General features: G+C 43.4%; 5 protein-coding genes and 2 pseudogenes across 8 annotated transcripts; 4 read left to right on the top strand and 3 right to left on the bottom strand.

Annotated features, from left to right (window-relative positions):
- Window positions 1-1,370: 1,370 nt before the first annotated feature.
- On the bottom strand, window positions 1,371-2,051 carry LOC309865299 (histone H4). Its single transcript, XM_082731566.1, has one exon. The coding sequence runs from the start codon at window positions 1,992-1,994 to the stop codon at window positions 1,683-1,685; it is 312 nt and encodes a 103-aa protein (XP_082587692.1). The 5' UTR covers window positions 1,995-2,051; the 3' UTR covers window positions 1,371-1,682.
- On the bottom strand, window positions 2,040-13,427 carry LOC309865272 (histone H2A type 1-B-like). 2 transcript variants are annotated; one of them, XM_082731532.1, is made up of 2 exons: window positions 12,992-13,419; window positions 2,040-2,073 (listed from the first exon to the last, which is right to left on the bottom strand). In XM_082731532.1, exons 1-2 carry the CDS (start codon window positions 13,378-13,380, stop codon window positions 2,055-2,057), a joined length of 408 nt encoding a protein of 135 aa, XP_082587658.1. In that variant the 5' UTR covers window positions 13,381-13,419; the 3' UTR covers window positions 2,040-2,054. The 2 variants fall into 2 exon arrangements, with proteins under 2 accessions (XP_082587658.1, XP_082587657.1); XM_082731531.1 differs by lacking the exon at window positions 2,040-2,073 and adding an exon at window positions 11,081-11,411 and having other exon boundaries at window positions 12,992-13,427.
- LOC309865270 (histone H1.4 pseudogene) lies at window positions 8,750-11,004 on the top strand (annotated as a pseudogene). The gene has a single exon. The product of its transcript is annotated as a histone H1.4 pseudogene (transcript).
- A 140-nt stretch (window positions 13,428-13,567) lies between the features above and the next one.
- Window positions 13,568-17,313, top strand: LOC309865271 (histone H2B type 1-C/E/F/G/I pseudogene; annotated as a pseudogene). Its single transcript has one exon. The product of its transcript is annotated as a histone H2B type 1-C/E/F/G/I pseudogene (transcript).
- Window positions 17,314-17,447: 134 nt separating this feature from the next.
- On the bottom strand, window positions 17,448-17,949 carry LOC309865293 (histone H2B type 1-C/E/F/G/I). The gene has a single exon (XM_082731560.1). The coding sequence runs from the start codon at window positions 17,889-17,891 to the stop codon at window positions 17,511-17,513; it is 381 nt and encodes a 126-aa protein (XP_082587686.1). The 5' UTR covers window positions 17,892-17,949; the 3' UTR covers window positions 17,448-17,510.
- A 216-nt stretch (window positions 17,950-18,165) lies between these two features.
- Window positions 18,166-18,682, top strand: LOC309865282 (histone H2A type 1-B). Its single transcript, XM_082731542.1, has one exon. The coding sequence runs from the start codon at window positions 18,231-18,233 to the stop codon at window positions 18,621-18,623; it is 393 nt and encodes a 130-aa protein (XP_082587668.1). The 5' UTR covers window positions 18,166-18,230; the 3' UTR covers window positions 18,624-18,682.
- An 811-nt stretch (window positions 18,683-19,493) lies between these two features.
- Window positions 19,494-20,013, top strand: LOC309864260 (histone H3.1). The gene has a single exon (XM_082729602.1). It carries the CDS (start codon window positions 19,532-19,534, stop codon window positions 19,940-19,942), a length of 411 nt encoding a protein of 136 aa, XP_082585728.1. The 5' UTR covers window positions 19,494-19,531; the 3' UTR covers window positions 19,943-20,013.
- Window positions 20,014-22,765: the final 2,752 nt, after the last annotated feature.

A 22,765-nucleotide genomic window follows, 5' to 3' on the forward strand; every position in this document is an offset into this window, starting at 1 on the left:
TCAGAGACTGGGACATGACAATTTTTAAAAACCCTTAAGCGTTCCACTGGAGGTCAAGTGCGTTGTACGTGTGAGTCTGGAAATCAGAACAACTCGGGGACTGAACATGGAATTTTTGGAGAGTTTGGAAATAGAAACTTTACTATGTTGGCACATACTGAAACTTTTACCCATGGAGAAAGAATAAGGAAGCACTCCAATTTAAGAAAGAAGACAGACAAAGTGTGAGGAAGAAAACGAGGGGAGTAGAGTCAAAACAATCTAGAAAGACTTTCAGGAAAGAGGACACAGCCAGTGTGCTGTGATTGCTACTGAGAAGAGAACAGACAGTGACCTTGGCGTACGGCAAACGAATCTCCCTGGAGACTCTGATTGTAGGTATTAAGGAATAACACAGATGCTGGGGAGAGCTTCAGGAGTATTTCTTACCTGAGCTTGAAGTGTCCTGCTACATTGTTCCCCTCTCTCTTGGGTCATCATGTGTCATCGATCCTGGCATCTCCCCAGCTGGAGATTTGCTTTCCTAGAAACTCGGAAAAGCAACAGAACGAAAGTCCTGCCTCCTCACCAAATTTGTCAGGGTGGTAGGAGAACGTCTCTTTGGAGACAGTTCTTTATTCTGTTTAAATAATCTGGAATTGAGTTTTTGTGATTTCATCCACAAAACATTCATGAATTCACTTGCAGCACCTCAGGAATGCATGTAAACACATACTATAGTCCCATTATTTATCCTTCATTTACTCACTCAGTGTAACAAACTATTAACTTATCGTCACATTACCTGTGAGAGAAGAGTGGTTAGTGATTTGCCACACATGACAGATAGAAAATGACAGTTCAGGACTTTAGTAACAGCAATAATAATAAAAGAGAAAACAGAATTTACCATGTGCCATGCTCTAGCCAAATGCTTTGATTTTATTCACCCTAAACCCATAAGGTAGATACTACTGTTATCCCCATTTTACAGATGGAAAAAGAGACACAAGGTTAAGGGGCCTGAGACGACAACACAAAAACTAAGCGTCCCTCTATGAGAGGTTTCCAGTATTTTTAAATCTGGGGGGATATTGAGAACTTACAAACTTCTTAAACTATACATACTCTACACCGCGATGGTCCCCTAAGATGCTTCACAAAATCACATACTTCAGGATGACACCAAGACACAGGGCTAAGCCGCAGTCTCTGCCATCTCTACAGGACCTCAGAAAAGGAGAGCATTAACCCACTTAGGTGGGCTACCTTGACTTCTCTATTGCTGACAGGAAGGGGAGAGATTTGAGAGGACAGATCAGGTGCTGCTTACAACGGAATCCTCCCCTCCCTTTTAACGAACTCAGTGATGTAAGATTGAAACAAGATACTTGCTTAAACACAAACCTTTATACGGACACCTAACCCAAATTTACGATTTCGTATTAATGTTCTCACTGTAAACTGACGGGTACAAAGTATTAAGCGTGAAAAACGAAGTACAGACCGTTCCAGGGTACATAAAGGAGTTAACAAAAGCAACAGAACTCACAAATGATAAACACTACCATCAAACTAGCAGAATAAATGGGAAATGACCCATATTGGTTAAGTGTGCAACTCTCTCTGGCGACTACATGGGGGGCCCTGAAAAGGGCCTTTGGGTGGGTGATATACAAGTTGCGAAGCAAAGACAAAAATGCTCAGCCCCCGAAGCCGTAGAGGGTGCGGCCCTGGCGCTTGAGCGCGTAGACCACGTCCATGGCCGTGACCGTCTTGCGCTTGGCGTGCTCCGTGTAGGTGACGGCGTCGCGGATCACGTTCTCCAGGAACACCTTGAGCACCCCGCGGGTCTCCTCGTAGATGAGGCCGGAGATGCGCTTGACGCCGCCGCGCCGGGCCAGCCGCCGGATGGCGGGCTTGGTGATGCCCTGGATGTTGTCGCGCAGCACCTTGCGGTGGCGCTTGGCGCCCCCTTTGCCCAGGCCTTTCCCGCCCTTGCCACGACCAGACATGATGACTCAAGCCTCTCCAAAGTTCTCAAACACCACGAGCCAGGGCGTCAAGCAGATCTTTTATAGCAAGGCGACGGACCTGTTTGAAAACATCAAGGGCAGGGGCGGGACCACACTCAGCTCCCGCCCACCGCCGTTTTCTCCCGCGCTAAGCTCAGCGCACACAGGGCAGGCGCGGCGCGTAATGCGACCGTCGGTCCTGGTGGCGTGGCGGGGCGGGGGGATGGGTGGCGGCACCAACGCACACGCTCTCCACAAAGAAGCCTCCTACCTGGACTTCACACTTCCCAGACAACCCGAGAAATACTCAGTTACTACTGGCTGTTTCCCTAGGAGACGCTGGAAATACAGTTTGAGGCTCATCACAGCTTTTTCGCTAAGTTTGTGTTTGTGTTATCAAGTCATGTCTGGTTCGCTAAACAAGGCTCGCAGGGATGCAGCTGGGTAGTCCTACGGGGGAACTAAGGAGAACGTTAAACCTTTCAAAGTCAAACCGGGTTCAACATCACTGAAGGCTGTGCTGAAGGTGGTAAATCTGTGCATCCCAAGGTGATGAGAACTTGTGCTGTGAGTTTCAAGTTCATGCCTTGAGCCTGTTCTTAGTTAGGCACAGTTTAGAGCTCGCGCGGTTTCTGCCACCGCGTTCCGTGCTCTACACCTTACACAGCCTCGAGCCGCGCTCTGGACGCAGCCTGCTGCCCAGCTCCCTATTTGACCTAGGGCAGTCTATATTCGGGTTTTGTTGTGTTTTGTTGTTGTTGTTTTGGTGTTTTCTTTTTTTCTTTTCATATGTCTAAGACAGTCTAAGTTACAGAGCACTGAAGTTTAGAAGGGATAATCCATGTGACATGTTTACTGTCTGCAAATAAACACTCACTCAACATCATTAGGATAGATTGTGGATACTCTCCGCTCCCCCCCCCCACTCCGTATTTACCCCTCTAAAGTGGTGGGCCTAACAAAGCACCCTAGTTTGCTACAACTTTCTTTCGAGAACTCCCTAAATAATGAACACTGAAAGATTGAATTCATCAGAAATTCCTTTGAGGAGTTGCAGCTGAATTGCAGAAATCTGGCTTCTCCAGGATCTGTGAGGAGGGCCTAGTTCATCAAAGCTGTTTTCTAAGTTGATGGTGCTTGGGGACAAATTCCCCATGGGGTTTCTACCCTCAGATACAGTGACAGGATGTAGGACATCTAGGAACTTGTATAGAACACAAATCCCATCTTTACCCCTACTATCCAGCAACTGAACCTTAGCGATTCCTGCATTTATGTATACAGGCAGCTACAACTGTGATGGGCGGGGCCTGTACAATGTGCCTGTGGCCAGCCCCGGGAGCTCTCAGTCATTTATACCCACCATTACACCTGCTATTAGATTACACCTGTCATTACACCTGCCGATCCTCCTGTGGTTAATTCTTACTCACAAGGGCGATCTTGTGACTTTAATGGATTAATAAAGAAACACATCTGTTAACATTTCAACAGTTTGGGATTTTGATAAATTTCATAATGGTATTGTCAAATAATTATTTTTGTATGTAATCCTATGTATATACTTTTAAGCACTTAAAAACATTGTCCTGGGAAGGGGCCCATAAACTTCCTCAGATGTACAAACAAGTCCATGACGTGAACTGATCAAGAACCCTTCTTTGGGATTATCCGAACCTTGAAAGACTGCGTTTTGAAAGCGAAGACTGTCAGAACGGTACACATCCTACCCCCAGAAGATGAACTGCCTTCAATCCCCCACTTTGGATGACATCTCCCTGCTTCAGGAGTCTCAGTGCAACCCTGCTAGTTTTGGTGAGGGGACAGAGCGGGAGTGGGAGCCGCCGTGGCCATATCAGGAACGTATTCCAGTTCAGTCTATGGTCACTGGTCTATCATCAAAGCCAAGCCAGACTCGTCTAACAACCCTGCTGACTGAAGGGCAACAAATTGGGGTAGCTCAAAGAATGGGTCTTATAGGGGTGCCTGGGTGGCTCAGTGGGTTAAGCCACTGCCTTCGGCTTGGGTCATGATCTTAGGGTCCTGGAATCGAGTCCTGCATGGGGCTCTCTGCTCAGTGGGGAGCCTGCTTCCCTCTCTCTCTCTCTGCCTGCCTCTCTGCCTACTTGTGATCTTTCTCTGTCAATTAAATAAATAAAACTTTAAAACAAAACAAACAAAAAAAAAAAAGAATGGGTCTTATACAACACCTGCCTCAAGGAGTTTATGACCCTGGAAGGCATGGATCCGGAAGTGGGTTATCTGTATGATAGACTTTGTGGGGACCCATTCAATTTCCAACGACTGTGTGGATGACTGGTTGACGAGATCTTCACGTGCCCTCCTTGCATGGAGACAGGGGATGGCACACTGCCTTCAACCTACGAGAATAACTGAGCCAGGGACCCTGGTCTGACCTCAAGTGAACCATCCTTTTTGGTGGTTTGGTTTTGAACTTTGTCACTGAGGCCAAAAAGCCAGGGATTAGGAATTAAGATCATGCACAAAAGTTTCTGGAAAATTCCTGAATGGCTACAGAAAGTTAGGGGGAGAAAGTAGGACAGTATTTTTATGTAAAGCCTTGATCCAGTGCTTAAAAATGTAATAGTATTTAGATCTTGTTATGCACCAGTGCAAAGGAATTGTGTAAAGTGTTCCAGCAGCTATATATTTAAATTGTGTGTGTTGAAGACCAAAAAAAAGATAGGGGTTATTTTTCTTAAATGAAATATCCCTCTTTTTCCACCACCGAAATTTTTTTATGAAGTTGCTGGCATTTGGGACAAAGTTTTATTAAAAGCGACAATTTATAAAACTGGTACAAAATAAGTAGTTTTAAGTTTCTTTGCACAGTTCTTTTTTTCCATTGGAAATGGAATTCATTGCCTTAAGTCTTTTTAAATAGTATATTATTATCTTTGGGGCTGGCTCTATGCTCAAAACCAGGTTTATTAATAACCTATTATAAGTGTTTCATCTGTTTGCAGTTAGGAAATGCAGAATTCAAAGTGATTGCCTAGCTTGTAAGCAAAGATAGATGCACTATCCTTTTTCTATAAAAATCAAGATAATGCCAAGAGCCCATTCAAGTAAACTGGGGGTTACTATTACCCTTTCCTGTGTGTGTTATGTAATTATTTTGGTTGTGAATATGATAATTAAAAGTCAAGGTAAATTTTATAAAGTATAAGAGACTCATAGTCATAGGAAACAAACCGAAGGGTGCTGTAAAGGAGGGTGGGGGGTGAAGGGATGGGGTGGCTGGGTGACGGACATTGGGGAGGGTCTGTGCTATGGTGAGTGCTGTGAATTGTGTAAGACTGATGAGTCACAGACCTTACCCCTGAAACAAATAACACATTATATGTTAATTGAATTTAAATTTTTTTAAAAGGTAAATTTTAAAAATCCTAAGGAAAAAAAAATGTGTCTGCATTGACTAAATAGTAAATGTATATCATATATATCTGATTCATTTTGTTTTTTTAATCACATATTTCTAAATCATATTTTATTTATAAATATTGATGTTATTATTTCATACCCAATTGTATGCCTCTATGTTAAGGTTTTCTTTTTGTTTCCAATTCCAATATACTAACCAAAATTTATAATTAAAGAAGTTTAACTGAACTGTATTTTTGCTTGGTTTGCATGATTATTTTACTGTTATTAAAATAAGCTATATCACTTAAAAAAAAGTCAAGGTAAATTTTACATGTTAAGATGTCTGATTTATTGAGCTTCAATTATGCCACCGTGCTTACGTCAAAAAAAAGTGGCACCACGGTGAAGCTGAGAAACATTGCTCAGTTGTAACAGTTTTTATCGCCCTCGCCCCGCAAGGACAACAAAACGCCCTGGTTCGGATGCATCTTCTCCCTCTTCTCTCTATTTCCGCAAGTCTACACACTTATATACGCTTACATGACCAATCAGCGAGCAGGGTACAGGAGGGAGCGAATCAGGCTGTGCACCTAAACGAACAACTTCGCTAGTAACCAATGCTGTTTACTTCCTCTTTGGGCGTTCCGCTGAGTCTCACGAGGCAATCCTAACCTGGCAACTAGCCAGGCGCCATCTTTTAATGGCGGAGGCCGCCCTGGCCAGGGGCCTGCCTCCGACAAGTTTTGATTTATTCCTTCTTGTGACCTCTTTCCCTTACTGTCTGGAACCATACAAAATGATACTTCATCCCTTATTATTGTAGCTCTGAGGTTATTGAAGTTATATAAACACATCTCATTCTCTGTTTCCTAAAAAGGAAAGTCTGCTGGCTGACTGACAAGTCTAAGCAGGGAGAATTAGGATAAAAGTATGTTGTGTTTTGCACACAAACACAGAATTTGTAGAACCACATGACTTTCCTAGTTGAAATCTCAAAGAGGGAGTTTCTCCTTTATTTTTTTTCTTGCAGTCAATGTAAGAGCACTCTGGATCTCTGAGCTTCTGAAGTGTTAGAGGTAGAAATGGTTTAGTAAAGATGTAGTTCATCATGTTCTATCTGTTCACCATGTGTATTTTTTCCTAACGTACTCAAAGGTAACGTAGCTGTTCAGCTCAGTGATGTTACAGCTAAGCATCATTCATAAGCAAATGGAGAAGCAATGCCAATCTAACGAATCAGAAACATTTATTTGATACTGAGTAGAATATTGACTCTAACACTTTTCTACATACAAATACCATAATCGAATTTTAGAAGAATTCAATATGTCATAAATACTTCTTAAAGATTTGACACTACTCTGTAGTATCCATATGTTGGTTAAATTTCTTACAAGCCCCATGATGGAAAGACTTGAAAGATGAATTTGAGAAAAACTGAGGATTATCAGGTTCTGTGAAATTATTACATGTGTCTTGCTTAAGTTTTGTTCACTAATTTATATCCACCCAATTACATAAAGCAAATTTTGGGGGGTGCAGAGAGGAGCATTGGGAAATGCCATGAATGTTGGTATGAAAACCACCCATTAGTAACAGTAATCTGATGGAGGTGTGTAAGGGTAAATGGCGATGATTTTCTCCACTCAGCAACAGTCAAGGTTATTTCATCTCCCTCTTAACATTTTATCTTGAAAAAATAATGTGTCTTAGTTTTCACTTTTCCCTTCAAAACAGAGATATTTTTCTAGGCATTAGGCCCCATCTCCTATTTTTGACAACAGAGAGATGTTTCCTAGGGTGAGAAGATATAACCGCTACATAATGTGTTATAACCCAAATAATTGCTAGATATTGGGGCACCTGGGTGGATCAGTTGGTTAAGCACCTGCCTTCGGCTCAGGTCATGATTTCATGGAGCCCCATATCAGGCTCCATGCTCAGCAGGGCGTCGGCCTCCCCCTTTTCCTCTGTCTCTCTCCCCAACACACACACACACACACACACACACAGACAGACACACATGCTCTCTCTCTCTCCTCTCTATCTCAAATAAATAAATAAAATCATTTTTTAAAAAGCCACTTTAAAAAAAAGTACTCTCTAGATGTGTAAAAAGATTCCTTTGGGATTAGCATAGTGGTCTCTCACAATATACAGAATTGTCACCAGCTCTATCCCCTGTTTATCTGACTTAAAAGAAGTAACAGATCCATTTTGCTCTGCTCTATGAGACTTGTGAGATTTTTTCCCTCCTAAATGTAGTCAGTACTGTGCTGAGTTACCTGAATGTAATTCTGTTAATGCTTACTCAGTCATGTGTTTTTTCTCTCTCCTCTACATTAATACAGAAAGATAACTTTGCTGACAGAGTTCCTTTAGTTCTTCAACATGTGAAGTGAACCCCGTAAGTTTCAAGTTCATTGACCATTTCTAATAAGAATATAGTCGCTGAAGCATCCGTCCTCTGTGTATACTGAGGTGAGGATCAAGACTGTCTCAGGAGGGGGGCGCCTGGATGGCTCAGTGGGTTAAGCCGCTGCCTTCGGCTCAGGTCATGATCTCAGGGTCCTGGGATCGAGTCCGGCATCGGGCTCTCTGCTCAGCAGGGAGCCTGCTTCCTTCTCTCTCTCTCTGCCTGCCTCTCAGTGTACTTGTAATTTCTCTCTGTCAAATAAATAAATAAAATCTTTAAAAAAAAAAAAAAGACTGTCTCAGGAGGGACATAGTTGGACTACTCAGAGCTCAGTGGTAGTCATTGGAGCTGGCTACTTTCTTCATACTTCCTCTGGACCTTCAATGGACTAAAAGGTCGCAAAGAACTCAAGTGTGCCTCAATTAATAAAAAAGAATGGGGGCTTTGTATGTAGAATTGACAGCTATGTCAAGGTGAATGATATATTTCAATTGGAAATGACATGGTGAGTTTGGTTATGTAGAGATTATAGGGAGAGTGTAGTCTGGTGTATGGAGGTGTGATAGCCAGAATATCCATAAGCATCCAGAAATATCCAGAAGCATCCAAAAATACAAGTTTGACATTTAGGCAAGAAGACAGACCTGAAGGGAGAGGCTTGGAAGTTATCCACATCACAGTAACTCATGAGCCCATGAAGGTGACTGGGGCAGTACCTTGAAGACTCCCTACATTGACGCGGCATAGACAAAGCTCTTCTTGGTACTGCCTCTCTATTATTTCCCCCATCAAGGACGTAATTCTTGTTCTTCTGTTTCCGATATGCACTGACTACTGCCACAGCCTGCCATGGCTCAGTTTTTCTGGAATTCATACTCCTCATTACTATCAATGAATAATCTTCAAAACCAACTATAATGAATCAAACCACGTTAAGAGGAGTAGGAATGCATTTGCTCCATAACGAGTGAATGCACAAAGTAAAAATGATTTATACTAAGTCGATTGTTCATCTGGTCTTACCCATTTGAATCACGTTCATATTTAAGTTAGTGACATTAACTTTCATGGTTCACTTGGATGTGCTAAAAGAAGTAATCAGTCATTTCTTGATTTTACAGGGATCAGAGATGAGGGTGAAACACTCACCTCTTAGGCTTTGCTCTGTGCCTTCCCAGCATTTCTTTCTTTCACTGTCATAGGGGAACACAGATTGCTACATGTTTTAAAATAAACATACTACATTAAAGAGAAAGAACTGGAAGTGATGAAAATAAAAATTAAATCACTTTCAACTATAAATGTATTCCCTATTCAAAATTAAACATTAGATATAATGTTTCTTACAACCTTATTTCCTTGCATAAGTAAGAAATATAGTAGCAAACATAAAACACGCTTTTCAAATATTGCTCGTCTCTCAAGTGAGTTCTGTGGATGTGTGAGGATGTGTGTCTTATATGTATATATTCTTTCATTCTATTACATTAACAGATTACCAAAGTTTATACTTCCCAGGCATGCCAGATTTCTGTACCCCAAAGCTCATGAATATTTTAATTCCTAACCCCCAATTCAATCACCGTAAGTAAAAGATTTTTTTTTAAACAAATAAAGAGGTCTAACTCTCTTTCATATCCTTCCTGGATTTCCTCTGTCACCATCTATGTTCACAGGACCAAAAACCGTGTCAGGAGGACGACACATTGCTGCATTCCCCGTTTTCCTGGACAAACCTTGAAATCCTGAAACTCCCAAACTAACACTCCAAATTGGACGAGAAGCAATGATAAAGCTTTTTCAAAGTAATGACTGTGTCAGAATTAGCTGAGAGCTAATGGATGGATGGACAGCTAAAGGATGGCAGCATCCATGATTCTCATTCTGTACAGAAAGAGACGAAGAGTCTATTTTGTTTCGTCATACGAAACAGGCTTTCTGGGTAAATCTCCATGAGAACTGAGCAGTTGTCGAATATATGAGGAGCCAAGAGTGTCTAGAATGTCACTAGAGAGCAAGAGGTTGGAAGCACAAAGGGAAGAATTTATATTTTAAGGGAAAATCGAGAAGTTGTCTCTCTGACCGGTGAATCTCTGAGAGTGTCAGGGGATTTTGAAAAAAGCGGAGACTAACGAGATACAAACTGGAAGAAGAAAGCATGAAGATCTCAAAGCAGGAGGTGTCCCGCTTCGCTCCCGAATAGAACCGGTGTGATTCCTCCACGGGAAATTTTATTTTTTCTGCTTTCCTCAGTTGTAACAAACACAATTCCGGGACAGAGCGGAGACTCGCTCGCTGTCAGGTTGGGGACGGAGCCGGGAGCCAATCAGCGCGCGGCGTCGTGGTTGTATATATACACACACGCGCGCCGGCCGCGCAGCTCAACTCCGAGACTTTCTTCTTCTTCTTCTTTTCCGCTTTTCCCGTCAGGAATCCCAACGCACGATGTCTGAAACCGCACCTGCCGTGCCTCCCGCTCCGGCCCCCGCCGAGAAGACGCCCGTGAAGAAGAAGGCCCGCAAGTCCGCCGGTGCCGCCAAGCGCAAGGCGTCCGGGCCCCCGGTGTCCGAGCTCATCACCAAGGCCGTCGCCGCGTCCAAGGAGCGCAGCGGCGTGTCCCTGGCGGCGCTCAAGAAGGCGCTGGCGGCCGCCGGCTACGACGTGGAGAAGAACAACAGCCGCATCAAGCTGGGCCTCAAGAGCCTGGTGAGCAAGGGCACCCTGGTGCAGACCAAGGGCACCGGCGCCTCGGGCTCCTTCAAGCTCAACAAGAAGGCGGCCTCCGGCGAGGCCAAGCCCAAGGCCAAGAAGGCGGGCGCGGCCAAGCCCAAGAAGGCGGCCGGGGCGGCCAAGAAGCCCAAGAAGGCCGCGGGGGCCAGCGCCCCCAAGAAGAGCGCCAAGAAGACCCCCAAGAAGGCGAAGAAGCCCGCGGCGGCGGCTGTCGCCAAGAAAGTGGCCAAGAGTCCGAAGAAGGCCAAGGCGCCCAACCCCAAGAAGTAAGAGTTTAGCTAGCTGAGAATGCTTCAACGGCTCTTGAAGTATAACTTCAACAGCCACACAGTTAGCCTTATGGAAAATGTGGTAGCACTTGGTTTCTCCACTGTCACAATGTAAGAAACCTAAAGTAAGTACACAGCAATCTTTCACAGAAAAGGTCATTGGCTCTGAAAAGAGCCTTAGAACTTAAGGTTGAAAGGTTCTCATCACTGGCACAGAAGAATTTAGGCCCTCTCGCCGCGGATGCGGCGCGCCAGCTGGATGTCCTTGGGCATGATGGTGACGCGCTTGGCGTGGATGGCGCACAGGTTGGTGTCCTCGAAGAGCCCCACCAGGTAGGCCTCGCACGCCTCCTGCAGCGCCATGACGGCCGAGCTCTGGAAGCGCAGGTCGGTCTTGAAGTCCTGCGCGATCTCGCGCACCAGCCGCTGGAACGGCAGCTTGCGGATCAGCAGCTCGGTGGACTTCTGGTAGCGCCGGATCTCGCGCAGGGCCACCGTGCCGGGCCGGTAGCGGTGCGGCTTCTTCACGCCGCCCGTGGCCGGCGCGCTCTTGCGGGCCGCCTTGGTGGCCAGCTGCTTGCGCGGGGCCTTGCCGCCGGTCGACTTGCGCGCCGTCTGCTTCGTGCGAGCCATTCCAAAATTAACCACAACAGGTTGCTGACGGAAATATGAAACCCTACCAAACTCTACTACTAGATATAGATACTCATTATGATTGGACAAATACTTGCTTCCTAGGGCTCCAAATGAAGATACTGGTAGTGACTGACATTCACTCCCTGAATCACATGACCTCCACTACATGTAGACCAAAAACTGTTTTCCATCAGAAATAGAAGGGAAAAAAACTGGGGGGGGGGGGGGGGGACCTAACATATTCCTCCAATCTGCTTGTTAACTGCCAGTGTTTTCAACTCTCGCGTCTAACTTATTTACAGTTATCTCTTATCTACCTCACCTGTTTATTTACAATGTCCTTTAGCTTTTGAAAGTATAATTTAATACCAGTTAGTCCAATGATTTATTTTGCTGGCTGAATAAAATTTTTATTAATTTATTTGACAGAGAATACAAGCAGGCAGAGAGAGAGAGAGAAAGGGAAACAGGCTCCCTGCTGAGCAGAGGACCCGATGCGGGGATAGACGCGGGGCTCGATCCCAGGACTCTGGGATCATGACTTGAGCCAAAGCCAGAGACTTTAACCCAGAGCCACCCAGGCGCCCCTGGCTGAAAAAAATTTTAAGTTTTGGCCCCTAAAACTGCTTTTCTTTAGATGGTTTTTGAAAAGATACCCTTGAGATGTGATTGGCCAAATAATTTTTTTACCCTCATTGGAGTGTACGAAGACTAATTTCAGGTCTATTTCATGAAATCTATTCAAACTCCGTTTTTTCAAAATTTTTTTTTCAAAATGTTTTTATGTAACTCCTAAATGTACCATTATCCCTGAGTTAATTTCATGCATATTACTATATCTCATTAAATACATAGTCATTCTACACTAACTGAAGGTTGTGTAAAATGGTGTTAAAAGACACCCAAAGTGTAAATGGTACAAAAACATCACTGTGTATCTTTTTAAAGTCATACTGAACCCGAGTTACAAGCCTCTGTATAAAAGACAAGAAATTCCAGACCATATACTATTGTAGTCCAGGTGGACCGGATTTAGGCCCAGCCCAGTAAAGTTGGATATTGGTTAACTTTTCTTAAAGTATAACTTCCAGATGATTTTGTCCACTAAGGTTCAAAAAAACTGCTTTCAATAGGATATATTAATAAAGGTATAATTTTATTAATCTGTAGATCACTAACTAGACTTGGATCAAACTTTCAACATAAACCAAGCATTACACTTCCCCTTATCTTACGAATGGCTTATAAGGCTACAGGAGGCCATTATTAATATACTTTTGAGGTGGACTCAACCTCTACATACCATTTTAATTTGTAGGTGGCAACTTTTTTTTTTTTTTTATGGTACTCTAAACTGAATGGCTAGTTTAACCTTTCTGAGGAGTTGGAAAACTAACTTCCATTCTTGCATCGATAAACTATCCTGCAGGGTATTTTCAATGAGCTACAGTTAATAAGGCAAATGTAAGCCCTTTCAATGAGCACGGGGGTGGCTCTGAAAAGAGCCTTTGGTTAAAATGGACCCCTCAATGAATTAAGATTCTATTTCTCCACCTTACTTGCCCTTGGCCTTGTGGTGGCTCTCGGTCTTCTTGGGCAGCAGCACGGCCTGGATGTTGGGCAGCACGCCGCCCTGCGCGATGGTGACGCGGCCCAGCAGCTTGTTGAGCTCCTCGTCGTTGCGGATGGCCAGCTGCAGGTGGCGCGGGATGATGCGCGTCTTCTTGTTGTCGCGCGCCGCGTTGCCCGCCAGCTCCAGGATCTCGGCCGTCAGGTACTCGAGCACGGCCGCCAGGTACACGGGCGCGCCGGCCCCGACCCGCTCCGAGTAGTTGCCCTTGCGGAGCAGGCGGTGCACGCGGCCCACCGGGAACTGCAGACCCGCCCGCGACGAGCGCGTCTTGGCCTTGGCGCGCGCCTTGCCGCCCTGCTTCCCGCGTCCAGACATTTTAATACTCTCTAGCGGGTATGCTCCGTAACGGAAAAAGAAAATGGGGATGCAAATCCTTCCAGCAAATGAGAAGCAATTATACTTACAAGCCGAATTGTAAATTGCGCGCTTTGATTGGCTAATACAATTTGGAAGTTTGCAACCAATGACAAAACAAAATTAAAGACACATATCCATAATATGTTGCAGTTTACATTTATTTATGCAATCGAAGTATAACTCTTTGAGCACTTCGGTCACATGGGAGCCATAAAATATGATCATTGTAAGCAGGGCACATATTTCTTATCTCAGAATCCTAGTTTTTATTCGTCATGCCATAGCCACAGAACTCTGTTGCCATCCCGGAAGAAGGGCTCCAAGAAGGCGGTGGCGCAGAAGAAGGACGGCAAGAAGCGCAAGCGCAGCCGCAAGGAGAGCTACTCGGTGTACGTGTACAAGGTGCTGAAGCAGGTGCACCCCGACACGGGCATCTCGTCCAAGGCCATGGGCATCATGAACTCGTTCGTCAACGACATCTTCGAGCGCATCGCGGGCGAGGCGTCCCGCCTGGCGCACTACAACAAGCGCTCGACCATCACGTCCAGGGAGATCCAGACGGCCGTGCGCCTGCTGCTGCCCCGGGAGCCGAAACTCAAAAAAATCCTGACAAAATGTCTTTGGATTGAACCCCAGAGACAATTAAGAGCCAGCCAATTTTTCAGCGTGAGATGTCGTGGCTTTGATAGTTAATGTAAGTGCAGAAGAGGGTTTGCTTTGCTGGAATGTTAGCCTTGCTGGTGTATGGTACTAGCGTCTTAAAACAGATACCTTTTCACTGGTGGAAAGAGAAAGGTACCAGTGTAGCTGATGGTAGGATGGACTTCCCTTGTCTCTACTGCCTTTTTTAACTACAAGTCTGGCCCATGTGGTGACAAGAGTGTTTCACTGAAGCTTGCTGGGATGTAGTGTCCTTTACATATTGGTTCTGTGAAAAACCAAGAAGGCTTAAGAAATTTGATAGCAGTATTTTTGTTTGTGGCATGTTATGCTAAAAAGAAACTGGCTTATTTCCAGATTAATCTTTGTACACTTCTAGTGGATTTGTTTGCTTAAGCCAATATAATTTGTAAGTACTAGTGGGAACAAACCAATGCATGAAAATTGAAAAACAAACATCACGGACTCCAATATGAGGTCATTTAATGGTAATGAGGACTTTCCCAAGGCTCCTTTAGTGAAAGGTGAGACCACTGGCAAAATTCCACATTGCAGTAATGCAGGCGGTCTAGGAAAGAAACTGCCTTTAAGGATATTTTGGTGCCTCTCCCTTAAAATTGTTATTTTCCTCCTGGGTGGACTTTATATCAGCTAATTTCTGTTCTACAAAAATTCTTTTTAAATTAAAAAAAACTTTATATGTGGCTGCCTGGGAGGCTCAGTTGGTTAAGTGTCTGCTTTGGGCTGAAGGTCCCAGGGTCCCAGGGTTGAGTTCCACATCGGGTTCCCTGGTCAATAGGGAGTCGGCTTCTCCCTCTGCCCTTCAGCCTGTTCCTGCTTGCTCTCTCTCTCTCTCTGACGAATAAATAAATAAATAAATAATTTTTTGTAAAAATGCATATGTCATTCTAGTAACACTACCACTCTCCTGGCATATGCAGATATGTATAATAATGGTAATGGGAATTTACACTTTTGTCCTTGTAATTAGAAACCTACTAAAAGTTATAAATGGCTGTGAATGGTATGCCACATGAGTTAAGTGCTAAGATTGCACATAGAAAATATTTTTAGGGCTTCAACCTACGTAGGAAAGAATTAAAACTATCTTATATTCTTGTAAAACTTCTCCCATGAATAACAAACTTTCTACTCCCTACACAGCACAAATGCGTGCGCACGCACGTACAAACACACACACACACACACACACACACACACACACACACAAAACAACATACAAAAGAATATATACATTTTCAGACAAAACAAATGCAACAAGGAGAGAAGTGTAAAAGGGTGATTTCTAAAAATACCAGGCAGCTGTATACATAAGCTTTTACTGTCCTAGTCAATTTTTGCTTTATATATTCCCAGAACTAAACAAATATCTAAACATGGTAATGACCTTTCTCGGAATTCAAGAATATCCTGAAAATATATATAGTAGTGTATCCATATATTCTTTCCACTTGTAGGACAGAAAGTACATAGCTTTCTATCCGATTTTTTTAAAAATGTGACCTGCGGTGCAAGGCATAGAAATGTCATCCCAATTATCTTTAACTGCTAACCTCTACAGGTCTATGAATATGCTGGGTTCCAGGACAGAGGACAATTAATGTTGCAGGTGGCAGTAAGATTGCTAATCACCTGATTTTTTAAAGGGAGATTATCCTGGATTATCCAAGTGAACCCAGTGTAATCACATAGATACTTAAAATTAGAAGAGGGAATCTGAGGACAGAACCAGAGAGATAACAGCCTGAGGGTCTGGCCAGAGATGGCTGGTTGGCTTTGAAAATTGAGAAAAGGGGCCCTTGAGCCAAGGAAAGAGGATAGCCTCTAGAATCTGGAAATGGCAAGCCAAGAGGTTTATTTTGAGAGAACCCAGAGAAGAATGCAGAATTCCTGACACCTTGATTTCAGCTCAGTGAGATCCATACCCAAATGCTGATCTACAGATTTATGAAATCAGAAATCTGTACTAATGTAAGGCATAAATTTCTGATACTGTCAAACCAGCAATAGGAAATAAATTAATACACCCCCATAGCTGAATAATTGATTCTATATTCATTGAGGTTAACATTATAACTAAACATATATGTAAATTTAAATGTGTAAATATTATCAGAATTACTATAGATGCATGTAAATTCTTCCTAAATATTGCAGGCCCCATAATGTTCAAATTTCTGTAGTTCTGAGGACAGCATTTTACATTTACTTTTTTCCTTGTGTTTAGGATGCCTGGATTTAAAGAGCAGCAACTCTAATGTCATGGAGTAACATTTGCTTCACTCATTGTAGTATTATTACTTCTGATTATAATTCTATTTTAAAAGCTTGCATTTATTATATATGAAGTGTAGGAGAAATGGAAAATTTTAGATGATAATGTTTATAAAAACCTTCTGCATTGCAAATCCCTCTTAAATGTGTATTTTTAATATAAATTGCAATTGTTTTCACGTGTCCATACTTTATTATAGTAATTACTAAATAGCAATGTTTCATTAAGTCTCATTTTATAAAGTGAGACACAGTGGGCGTGAGAACCAAAGATCATTTACATAGCAGAACATTCCCACCAAATTCTTCTGACTCTGGTCTCAGAATAAAATTCAAAGACACTTCAAACCCAGTAGATTTCTCAACACTTTAGTAAGTACTTTCATGTGAATGATATCCTCTCTCCAGCACTGGCCTATATATCTCATCTCTTTTCCGGGTGTATTCTTTGTTCAGCTTTCCTTAAGTGTCCTGAGTCACCTAAGAAAGGCTTGGTTAGACTGAGAGGAAACCCCATACTCTTTTGAACTGCATCTGGCCTCAAATTCAATTCTCTTCTGTATCCTAGAATGCTTTCCCCTACCTGGAAGAACTCAAGACGGTAAACTTGAGACTGTTAGTCCCTTGAAATCAAGGAAAAACAGAGAAAATGCAATAAACAAATGCTTTCAAATGTGAAGTAGTCATATCCCGTTAAATGAATGTGAATGGAGACTTGGAGGCAAACATCCCACAAGCAAATAGGAAAATATGGACTAGAGTGCAAAGCGCCAAGCTCTATAACACGGACACTATATAAAGAGAAATTTTAAAGCAGTAAAGGACTTCCAGGCTTCAATACGTGGTGTTAGGATATTCCTCATTTGAGGACAGTCTCCAAGGTAATTCCTTGTCAAAAGTGTATTTACCGTGGACACTGGAGATGGTATGTGGTAGTGTGGAAACCTGGCGATTCAGACACGAGCCCTTGGGACTCTTAATACCTTACATGCTAATAGCATTTTGTGTGTGTGTGTGTGCCCTACCTACACCAATTAAGAGAAATACTTAATATTACAACTCTTTGAAGGAGAATGGAAGTGGCTCTGAAAAGAGCCTTTGGGGTTGGAGGACAGGACGCTTACTTGGCAAGCTCACTTGGAGCTGGTGTACTTGGTGACGGCCTTGGTGCCCTCGGACACGGCGTGCTTGGCCAGCTCCCCGGGCAGCAGCAGGCGCACGGCCGTCTGGATCTCCCTGGACGTGATGGTCGAGCGCTTGTTGTAGTGCGCCAGGCGGGACGCCTCGCCCGCGATGCGCTCGAAGATGTCGTTGACGAACGAGTTCATGATGCCCATGGCCTTGGACGAGATGCCCGTGTCGGGGTGCACCTGCTTCAGCACCTTGTACACGTACACCGAGTAGCTCTCCTTGCGGCTGCGCTTGCGCTTCTTGCCGTCCTTCTTCTGCGCCTTGGTCACCGCCTTCTTGGAGCCCTTCTTCGGGGCCGGTGCTGACTTGGCTGGCTCGGGCATCTTGAACACTAACAACCCAATTCACAAACACAGACAAACACAAAAAGACCTAAAATGTCCGCCTGGATCCACAGTCTCCTCTTTTATAGTCCGTCTATGCAAATAAGGTATACAAGAATATGCGCATCTGATTTGATAACAAATTAGTGACGAGATATATGTAAATTTGAATGCGTCAAATGTTCTCTCTTATTGGTTGGATCGCCAAACTATGACTCTAACCAATCCCAACACGAGTTTTCCACTTCCATTCAGCACTATAATTGGCATCCTTTCGGTGCTCTCAGGACATTTCTTCTCGCTCTTCCTGTGAGTTTTTGCTCTCGGATAACACTCGCTATGTCCGGACGGGGGAAGCAGGGCGGCAAGGCGCGCGCCAAGGCCAAGACGCGCTCGTCGCGGGCGGGTCTGCAGTTCCCGGTGGGCCGCGTGCACCGCCTGCTCCGCAAGGGCAACTACTCGGAGCGGGTCGGGGCCGGCGCGCCCGTGTACCTGGCGGCCGTGCTCGAGTACCTGACGGCCGAGATCCTGGAGCTGGCGGGCAACGCGGCGCGCGACAACAAGAAGACGCGCATCATCCCGCGCCACCTGCAGCTGGCCATCCGCAACGACGAGGAGCTCAACAAGCTGCTGGGCCGCGTCACCATCGCGCAGGGCGGCGTGCTGCCCAACATCCAGGCCGTGCTGCTGCCCAAGAAGACCGAGAGCCACCACAAGGCCAAGGGAAAGTGAAATGTTAATAAAGCCAGCACTTCCTCCCGCAAACCAAAGGCTCTTTTAAGAGCCACCCACATTTTCTAAAAAGCGCTGAAATACCTACAAACCCTAGGTGACCTGTTAACCTACTCCTTAACTATTTGAAATCCGGGAAATCTTGTTACACTTCCACTGTTTTGAGTGTTACCTATTTTAAATACTGGGTAGCTCATGCTCCCCTAATGGCTACAAAGAGTTTATTACTATTTAAAGTATTACTTCCATCCCCTATGCGGTAAAATTACAGATTCATGAAGTAAGTTGCATAAAATGTTTAAAAATGCACGAAGACTCTCAAGGAAATTACAATTCTGTAAGGACCCATCTTAAGGGTGTAACCTATGTAAATGACAAACTATAATAATCAAGATCAAAATAATATCCACACGTTGAGACTTTTTTAGTATAAAAAGGCACGGTTTACATACAAGTGTACGTAATTATAAATACAGTATATTCAAACTTGCTACCAGAAAGTCTAAAACGTAGAAAGAAAAGAGAGAACAAAGGAGAGATAACTGGCCAATCACATGTCACGGCGGGCTTTTTAAATTTTTGGCGGACGGCATTCTTACTAAAAATTATTTTATTTCTTGGTTTTTGTCTTTTAACAAAAATGCCATGAATGTAGTGCATGAAAATCGACTCTAAATGAAATCTCACTTTTATGAACTCGATTTCAAGTAAACTAGGAGTAAATATGAACAAGAAATAAACTTTGATTCTATATTCAAATTTAACGGCAACCCAATCATTTCTCGCGAAAGCAACCTGAGAACCAATTAGATCACAGCGCGGGACCTGCGAACCAGAATGATCTATAAATACGGTCAGGAACTGCGGCTGGCTACTCTCTGGCCGGATTCCTCTCCTGCAGACGTGTCATGGCTCGCACGAAGCAGACGGCGCGCAAGTCGACCGGCGGCAAGGCCCCGCGCAAGCAGCTGGCCACCAAGGCGGCCCGCAAGAGCGCGCCGGCCACGGGCGGCGTGAAGAAGCCGCACCGCTACCGGCCCGGCACGGTGGCCCTGCGCGAGATCCGGCGCTACCAGAAGTCCACCGAGCTGCTGATCCGCAAGCTGCCGTTCCAGCGGCTGGTGCGCGAGATCGCGCAGGACTTCAAGACCGACCTGCGCTTCCAGAGCTCGGCCGTCATGGCGCTGCAGGAGGCGTGCGAGGCCTACCTGGTGGGGCTCTTCGAGGACACCAACCTGTGCGCCATCCACGCCAAGCGCGTCACCATCATGCCCAAGGACATCCAGCTGGCGCGCCGCATCCGCGGCGAGAGGGCGTAATCCAAGGCTGCTGTCTCTGGACTTTGAAAAAGGCTCTTTTCAGAGCCACCTACTTTGTCAAAAAAAAAAAGCTGTTGTACTGTTTACCGTGGGTCTCCTTTCGTGAAAGGAGTTTCTCTTCCAAGAACACTCGGGCCATGTTAGACGCTTGCAGTAAATTTTGTGACCCTCTTTTTGTCTGGCAAGGTCTCAATCCATCGCTTAATTTTAGAAAGACTCCACGGCTCCCCTGCCAGGGTCCCTCAAACTAGTTTGGCTTGATTAGAAGGGAAGAGAATGTATTCTAGATATTGGGTTAAGAGGAATAGCCACTTCTCTATTTACATGCAGCCTTCTGACCTTGAGTCTTAAAAGGACAACATTTACTATTAACACTGGAGTCAAACTCTAGGTCAATCAAGTGAAGTGCATATGTTTTTAGTGGGTCTCCAATCCATTCAGTATGCTAGAAAGCAAGTAAACCTTAATTTTTTTTCACGTGGAGAATTTAGTCTTCATGATTGTTACCTTGTGTGCTATCAAAGTATAAAACTCAAAATTTGCCTAGTCTCATACTGAGTTCTTCTAGTATATAAATAATAAATAAGAGATTATCAGGAAGATAAACCTAGTTCAAACCGAATAGGACATTTTCAAGACCATCAATAATTCAAAAAAGTGAAGGAAACAATATTCCTCTTCAGCATAAAGCTTTGGGGTTCCAGGCAGTTAAACAACAATCACAGGAAAGTTCCCTCCACCCTTCCTGTTTTCTACCTTAAGGCAGGAAGGGGTTAAAGGCTATTCTGGAGATCTCTAGAATCTTAGCAGCTCAGAGAGACACCAGAGAAATCAGCAAACCTTCCTGTTTCCTCCCACATATTTACCTTTCCAGGGTTCTGAAAAGCCTAAAACTGCCTTCCTTTGTCCCATCACTTCTCTGTGTATCTATTGTTCTTTCTCAAGATGCTGCATAAACTGCAGTTCTAAGGCACCTCTTTGAATTCCCAGGGTTTCTCCCATGTATATATGAAATACACGTTAATAAATGTCTGATTATTTTTCTCTTGCTAATCTGTGTTTTGAAACAGGGTTCCCAGCCAAGAACCAAAATGGATGAAGGGAAAATTTCCCTCCCCTGGAAAAGACTGAAATAAAACTAAAAGCGCAAATTTAGGTCAAAAAGGGTTATTGTCCTATGGCACAAATATAACTTCTAAATAATCTTTTCTACTGACATAATTTCCATCTCCAGTGACAAAACTCACTAAAATTATCAACATCCTACAGATTATCTAAATTCACAGATTTTTTACAGATATTAGACCCTAAATAGTCAAACAGAAGCACATTATCTTAAAATAAGTTAAAAAACACTAGAACAGGCCTTTTAGACTGTGCTCTATATGACAATGGAAAGAAAAGCAGTCTATCACTTTACTTTAACCTGATATTTGAGTATTTCTTAATAGGTTTCAGAGTTGTCCTAGTCTGGGTCTTCCTCTTGTCCTCAGTGACCCCATGACTGATGAAGAATCTGCTTTCCTCTCTGCACTTTCAACCTTCCTGCTCACCAGTGATGATTTGCCATGCTCTGGAGGGACTAGTGTTAAATTTCCCAGGCCCAAAGAAGTAGAAAGGACCAGCACCTCTATGACACCCTGTTTGTCTCCAGTCAAGTCAAAGTCACATGATATCACATACCTTTTCTCAAAAAGATGAAATTACAATTCAGAATATAGAAGATGAACATGTGACAGAGTTTACTTAAACCATCACTGACTGAAAAAGATAAAATGTTTGATCAGTTCAAAGAATACTAAAGAAATTAAAGTACTTATAAATAATTTAACATGGAAATATTGGAGTAGGATTGTTGAATGAGGTTGAAACAAAATGAGTAATGTCCAAGAGGTCATAAATCCTTGGGGATAGAGTAGTTCCACCTAATAGAAATTACCTGCATCTCTAGGAAATAGTCCCCTGCTAAATTTGCTATATTCAGTCAACCCTCAGGGAGATGATCAAAGTCCATCGTCCAACTATGGACTCAAGTGAAGCATTGTACAAAAATTTTTAAAAATAACAAAATAAAATGACATTAGGGAACAAAAGAGAGGCTTTTCAAAGAAAGCATTCCTCATCAAAGAAAGAAAAGTTGGATAGCCAGAAAAATGGTTGACCTTGGATTTCTTCAAGAGCAGGGTATCAGGAGATGGAGACTTGCTGAAATTCTATGCTAATATTGTTTTCTGAAAGTATAAAAGATACTTATAATTAATATTATAAAAGATGAGTCTTTCATCTTTTATAATATTAATTATCATGGCCCATCCTTTTTTCCTTACTTCCAAATCTCAGATGTGTCTAATAATGTGAATCCTTGCTGGAAAAAAAATACAAACATAGAACCTGTGAAATAAATTTCTGTGAAACTTCATGATGTAATTTCTTGACATTCTTACTATACTCATAAATTAAATAGTAAACACTGTAACTGTTTCTAGACTCCAAAGTAATTGACCTGTTTCTCTTATCTGTCTCTCTTGGTCTTTACCACAATTCTAAATACTGTAACCATTTTCTAAGCGTTCCCTTCCATTAGATGCTTTTTGTACTTCCACAGTGATTAATTTGCTTCTTTTTTTAAAATACCAGAATATATATTCCCTTGTACACACTTAAGCTCTTTCAGACTATAATTGGGTTAGTAAACATTTTTGGATGTTCTATCAACAAAACATACTTTCAGAAAACAATATTAGCACAGAATTTCAGCAAGTCTCCATCTCCTGATACCCTGCTCTTGAAGAAATCCAAGGTCAACCATTTTTCTGGCTATCC

This window comes from Mustela nivalis (genome assembly GCF_964662115.1).
Source record: "Mustela nivalis genome assembly, chromosome: 5".
NCBI classification, from domain to species: Eukaryota; Metazoa; Chordata; class Mammalia; order Carnivora; family Mustelidae; genus Mustela; species Mustela nivalis.

Coding starts and splice junctions, on each gene's coding strand:
- LOC309865299 (XM_082731566.1), bottom strand. CDS start 1,994: ATGTCTGGTCGTGGCAAGGGCGGGAAAGGCCTGGGCAAAGGGGGCGCC.
- LOC309864260 (XM_082729602.1), top strand. CDS start 19,532: ATGGCTCGCACGAAGCAGACGGCGCGCAAGTCGACCGGCGGCAAGGCC.
- LOC309865293 (XM_082731560.1), bottom strand. CDS start 17,891: ATGCCCGAGCCAGCCAAGTCAGCACCGGCCCCGAAGAAGGGCTCCAAG.
- LOC309865272 (XM_082731531.1), bottom strand. CDS start 13,380: ATGTCTGGACGCGGGAAGCAGGGCGGCAAGGCGCGCGCCAAGGCCAAG. Junction 11,412..12,991: donor CACCACAAGGCCAAGGGCAA/GTAAGGTGGAGA, acceptor CGCACGAAGCAG/ACGGCGCGCAAGTCGACCGG.
- LOC309865282 (XM_082731542.1), top strand. CDS start 18,231: ATGTCCGGACGGGGGAAGCAGGGCGGCAAGGCGCGCGCCAAGGCCAAG.